The 6,427-nt window shown below is 39.7% G+C and overlaps 1 protein-coding gene across 1 annotated transcript; it reads right to left on the bottom strand.

The window, feature by feature from the left end:
* Nucleotides 1-2,563: 2,563 nt before the first annotated feature.
* Nucleotides 2,564-4,609, bottom strand: minar2 (membrane integral NOTCH2 associated receptor 2). Its single transcript, XM_031855936.1, has 3 exons — nt 4,463-4,609; nt 3,022-3,270; nt 2,564-2,755 (listed from the first exon to the last, which is right to left on the bottom strand). Exons 1-3 carry the CDS (start codon nt 4,607-4,609, stop codon nt 2,564-2,566), a joined length of 588 nt encoding a protein of 195 aa, XP_031711796.1.
* Nucleotides 4,610-6,427: the final 1,818 nt, after the last annotated feature.

Below are 6,427 nucleotides of genomic sequence, written 5' to 3'. Positions count from 1 at the left end.
TATATATATATATTAATTAGTCTGACCTGGAGGGGCTCTTTGTCATTTAATGAAACAAAAATACCTACTGTCCACATTTCACAACCAAATACTAGTGTTTGTGTGTGACTCCATTAATCTCCACATAGAGTCTAAAACCTGTCTGACGATGCTACTGTTCTACTGAACAAACCAAATGTCACCTGTACTCACATAGTCAGCCACCATGTCATCATTTGATATCTCCTGATCTTCCCATGTATTTTTTTCTGCCAAAGCGGCCCCAGTCCCCATCTGTCGTGGGTCGCTCCATGATGATGGATGATGTTGTACACACTGCGGACATAAACTAACCTGTAAATAAACTTCGTAGTCTAATGGCATGAATTAAGAGAGTGGAAGAATTATGTCGAATTTCAATATGGAGAAAGATATTTATTTTAGTTCAGGATTTTCTCCACATTATCTTCTTTTTGCTCTATTTTTGGTTTTGGTTGTAAGTTAATTTGCATGTTGATATTTTTCTTTTATCGTTTCGTTGCCTTTTGATTTTAGCAAATTGTCTTTTTTCTCTTTTTTTGAGTCTCTGTATTTCTATCTTTTCAATGCCTTTTGGAGAAAAGACATTACGTTAAAACAATAAATAAAGCAGATCAAACCTGTTTTCACCTGCTGTCACACACGCGTGGAGGGAATCGACCCAGCAGCGTTTCGATACACTGTACTGTTAACAGTCACAGATATGCTTTTTCTAACATTTTAACATTTATGATTACCAATACTTTGTACATCTTTATTGCAATAAATCAATCAAATTAAATCAGTTCCATTGGTAGTGTCCCTTTGTGCTCTGTATACTGTATAGGTGGCTGGGGGGGAAGGAGAGTGGTTACAATATGTTTAAAGCATTGTTTTTAAATCCTAAAACAATTACTCAACATTGTTTGATTAACTTTACAATATACACAAATCAAGACTATTTTAAAATGAATAATAATTTGCTATGTTGTTAGTTTGTTTTATGTACTCTGAAAAGGAGCTTCTCCCTATGTCGATATGAAGGTGCTCATGCTAAGCTAATGAAGTACAATGATTCTTAGTTTCCGGTGATTACAGACCAATGAAAACATAGTTTGGAATATTATATTCTATTTCTGCCAATAGAGCCCCATGAAATCCTACACACTGTGCCTTTGAGGCTTAAAGATGACTTTGCATTTATTCTTATTCAATTTATTTTTTTTGTATAGCCCAAAATCAAAAATTACAAATTTGCCTCGGAGAGCTTTACAATCTGTGCACATGGGACATCCTCTGTCCCGGGACAAATCTACATTTGTATTGGTTTACACATTTATCTTCTAATCTTCTTATATTATCCATATTAATCATTATTCTTGCACTTTACGATCAAACTACTAATTAATCACCTTACATTTACAATAGACCCATTAGCACATGGACCAGAGGTGAGCAAAAACTAGAATTTCAGTTGAGTTGAGTTGCAGTGTGTGAAGCCACTGAAACTCTTGTGTGGTTGGATAATCTTTCAAATGATTTCCAGGAGTGTGTTTGCCTCTATGACTCTATAAGTCCTGCTGGTGGTTGCTGCTGTGCTTTTATTTTGAAGGCGATTTTTTTATGCAGCAGAGTTATTCACACTCCTTAACAGTAATTTGTGTTAATGCCTTGAAATGCTAATAGACACCCGCCATTTCACAGTATAGAAGAACACCCACAAAGTTTGTTTTCATGCTAATTGAGCAAAACGCAAGTACAACACCGACTACATGAGATATGGATTTTCTTACATTGAGGACAAAAGAGGGCAAAAACCTCTGTGTTCTGTGCAGCGAGGTTCTGGCACAAGAAACACCCTTCTCTCAAAGATAAACATGTTGAGTACTTTCGAAGACGACTTCAAGATCTGAGGAGATCACAAAAGTGTTTCACTTACCTGCAGCCGTGGACATGGACGTGTTGGATCAATCCACAGCGGATAAACTGAAAACTATATCTCTGTCAAATGACACTATAAGTAGACTAACTGAAGACATGTCGGATGACATCAAACAACAGACGACGGCTCGATTTAGGCAAGTGGTCATTTTGCATTACAAATGGACGAATCTACAGACATAACAAACAAAGCAGTTTTACTCGTTTACGTGAAACGTGTGGGACGGGGACTGACGGGAACAATTTCTCTGCACAAGAGAGCTCCCTACACTACGACTGCAGAGGACATTTTCAGCCCAGGTTCAAACTGCACCATCTTGTCATTAAATACATTTGAGAAGTTGAAAATTGACCTCGATTTGGGTCGTGGCTTTTCATTAAACAGTGATGGTGTGTCCCGCAGCCAGACCGGTTGAGAACAACTGCCCTAGGATATGGATAACCCTAGGATATGGATAACCCTAGGATATTCATGGTCCCCAGCCATTTAGCCAAAGCATGTCCACCATGACTTTTCTAGTCATCTGTCAGAATATAATGAAAGGGAGCGATCTATTACCACTGCTTTAAGAAGAAGTGGTGGTAATAGATGCACATTGGGGTCTGATGGCAATGTCCTCATCAATCAGTTTTGCTTCTGTAGAACCACAACTGGCACTATGATTACAATAAGTACGGCACAAACAGACAAAACGATTACAGAAAAGATTTTACAAAGTCTTTTTCTCTTGTGTTCCGCTTCTTTCTTCTTCAGTAAAGAGTCAAATCCCGGTGTGTAGAGATCCTCGAGCCAAAAGTCCAGATCTCTCGGAGTCTTCTCTTCCTCCTGCAAAGAAAATTAAAATAGGCCTCGCCATCAGTTGTTCATATCTACTGATGTGCATTGCTTAGGGCCTTTGGGGCCCCTGGGGGTCAGTTGGTGTGAAGGCAGTGTAGCACCATCAACAATGTGAAATGAATCAAACAAGCAACAAAGTGTATCCCTATTCAGCTGTCCTCCATTGTGACCTTTTGGTTTCCCTCCCCCAAACAGCCGTCCATCCTGTCGGTCACCCACAGCCTCTCCTCCTCTCCACAAATCACCTTTAAATAATTGGCGAGGTTCCCGTGGATTGTTTGTGTGTCGTACTCCCTGACAGTCCAGGAGGGCTTGGACTTTTTGTTGTAGGCCGCTTCCATCGCTCTCATGTCCATGAACAGAGGGTTCCTTTTAATGTTGGACTTCAGAGTGTCTGGTGTGATGTGCTTCTCCAGGTATCTGTCCTCAAACCACACGGGAGGGGCCTCTGGGGATGGAGGAGACCAGCTCTCAGTCTTTACCCATTGCCCCCTCTGTGAAGACAGTGAGGCAGTGATTTGAATTCTCACCACATCCACCACACTTTCTTTAGACGAAGACAAGACACCAGAGACACAAATACAACGGAGCCTAAACCAGAATACATCGAATACATGATGACCATCATTTCTGCATTTTATCTGAGCTTTCCTTGCTTTTATTTTGAAAGGATTCCTGACAGTGTCAATGCTTTTATACGCTTATCCATCACCGCAGCTCAGAATAACATAAGAACTGGCTTCAGTGATTTTAAAAGCAACATTATGAGTATTGTGGTTGTTGTAGATTTCCCCATTTAGAGCAATAGAGAAGTCTACCCTTCCTTCGTATTCTCTGGCCATTGGGCACCAATTCTGACTAGAACTGCACAATTCTACCACATAGGTGACCTACTTTAAGAAATTCCTGTTTTATTTTCGCTCCTCTTTGTTTTGGCTGGAAAAACAGTCTTATATTACTTTGAACTTTTACAGTGTATTACATATGGACATTACTGAACGTGCCTTCTGGACACAGGCCCAGGGGCAATCATCACATTTTCCAGCAGATATCACCGTTAGATCTCATCTCATATTATACACTCATTTACGGTTCTAATGATGTTGATTGAGAATTATTTTCACATGAACGCACTCGCACCCAGAGTCAGCAGTCAGTTGATAACCAGCTTCATGATAGCGGTTATCCAGGATCTCTGATCTGAGTTTAAGAACTTTGTGATTTAGTTCATGTTGTACTTTAGTGGTGCAAATTCCCTGACACATGTGCAATGAATCAAATGAGCAGGGTTTAAGGGTAGATGGTGTGGTATGTTGTACAGACAGACTTATAGAGTTTGGACTTCCTTTCACTTCATTTTACTTTACCGCTCTAAGGCCACCCTCTCTGTTTCCTGATCTGGATTATACATCAAATATTAGACCATGCTCCAGTCCTCTGGATAAACACTGAATGCAGCACTGTCCTGTTCTCTTGTTTCAAGCTCACTATCTCCACACAGCTCCAGGTGGTGATCATGATCTCTGCTAGAAGATCATTCACGAGGACTAAACGCACGTCATGAATCATGTCTTTGTGTTGGGTTGTCATGTGGAATCATTTTTTAAGGAACAAAACACAGCTTTCAATGTCAAAGGGGAGAAACAAGAGCCAAAAGCATACAGAAAGATGACATGTAGTCCATACCTGAGAGTAGACTCTGTTCTGCCAGTGTTTCTGACTGGACACGACTGCCCCGACCTGGAACATGCCGTGTGTGGCCGGCAGCATCCCAACGTCCAGCTGGAGGAACTTCTCCGGGTGGTTGTTGTTGGGCAGAACAGAGATGTCCATCCTGTGTTGTTCCGTCCACACTGAACGGCAGCCCGGATGGATGCACATGCACACTACAACTCGCAAGCTCTGTAATAATTCATGAAGAGCAAGATATTCATGAGCCGGTATCACTTGCAGGTGTGTGTAACCCAAACCTGACCATTAAGAGTCTGATGCTGAGAACCAACAGTGTCAGTGGATATGAGAGAGAGAGAGAGAGAGAGGTGGAGGCCCAGTGCCTTAGTTTACATGAGCAACATCTCTACCAGTCATCTGAGGACTGCGTTATGTAAAACCTGCCAGTGGTTGAAAGTAACAAAGTACATTTATTTAACTGCAAAAGCTAGGATTGTTAATTTAGAGAATCTAGCAAGAGTACGGTAGATTTTTAAAATGAACCAACCTAAAAACCCAGCCCAGTGAACTCTTTTCCAGTGAAAGGAGCACTAGCTCCAGAAGTTGCTAAATCTAGGTAGGCATGTCGGTAGCCCGTCCAATCATTTCATTCAGGCCGAATGAAATGATAAGACGGGCTTATTATAGTGATGCGACAGCCAAAGATTCCAGATTTTTTTTCTTTTTTGTCGGAGCATTTGATTCATTGATAACTGTCAGGACATAATGAGAATTTCAAAAAAAAATATCAAAAATGTTTTTGAGGAAGATTACCAACCCTGCCTTTAAGTACAAATGTTTGCTTGACCTGATTATTTTTCTTTTCATGCACAAAGGGAAATATTGTACTTTGTACTCCACTATAATTATTTGATAGCTTTAGTAATCAATGATAAGTTTTTCATATTGGATTGACAGAAGATGTATTATTTCGATGATGGTTTAAGTAATTATTTCATATACGTATATTTAATGGTTCCAGCTTCTGAAGAATGAAGATTTGCTGCATTGGCGAAGGCCCTGCTGAAACTGTGGCGTTTATTTTTATTTATGAAATTTTTTGAGGGGCTAAAGGTGCTCAAAAACTCACCAAACTTGGCACACTCTTCAGACCTGTGGAAAGATTTGTCTCGGGCATGGGTGTATCAAAATGACTCAATAGCGCCCCCTACATGTTAGAGAGTAGTAGCTGTAAGTTTCACCTAAATCAATGAAATTTGGTATGTGTAACGAGTGGAGACGTACAAAAAAACCTCTACCGTAAACCCATCAGGAAAGAGCTATTTTGAATTCAATGTGCAATTTTTGCTGTACTTTAATGAACTCCTACAGATTTAATCAAATCAACTTCAAATTTGTTCAATACAATCTAAAGCCCTCAATAAAAAGTTATCAAAATCCACAATTTACTGTGGATCAGCACTTTGGCTCATGACGTAAGTGGTTGAATAAGTTGAAAACAAAAGGCAATATTGGATCAGGGTATCATCGGTCAATCCATAAATTAATGTCACGCTTTTTTACGTATTTTTTGTTTTAAACCGAAAATTATATTTGGTCAAATTTAATCTCGGAACTCATCGATCTGACCATGATCCGAAGACATCTTCATCTTCAACTGGAGCAAGGAGTGCAGTAGGATCAGATACTGAATGACCAGAAAGCTGATGCAGATTATTGTTCCTAACTGATCAAATAATCGTTTAATCTATAAAACCGCACGACCAAAAATCAAAAACCCAAATATATTCATACACAACTAAGACAACTTTTGCTTAAAAATGACTTCAATAAATAATCAAAAACATTCCGATTCATTATCTGTCGACTCATCGATTAATCACCCACAACATGCAAAACACATATATGCCTGATGGTGGCGCTGAGGGCAAGGTCATGGAGGGCCACCAAAGATGTCTGTTTCTTACTGATAAGAGGATA

The sequence above is a fragment of the Anarrhichthys ocellatus genome, unplaced genomic scaffold (assembly GCF_004355925.1).
Source record: "Anarrhichthys ocellatus isolate YVR2014 unplaced genomic scaffold, GSC_Weel_1.0 scaffold16, whole genome shotgun sequence".
NCBI lineage: Eukaryota > Metazoa > Chordata > Actinopteri > Perciformes > Anarhichadidae > Anarrhichthys > Anarrhichthys ocellatus.
Note: the sequence above shows the minus strand (reverse complement) of the source record. Positions and strands in the feature narration are given on the sequence as shown.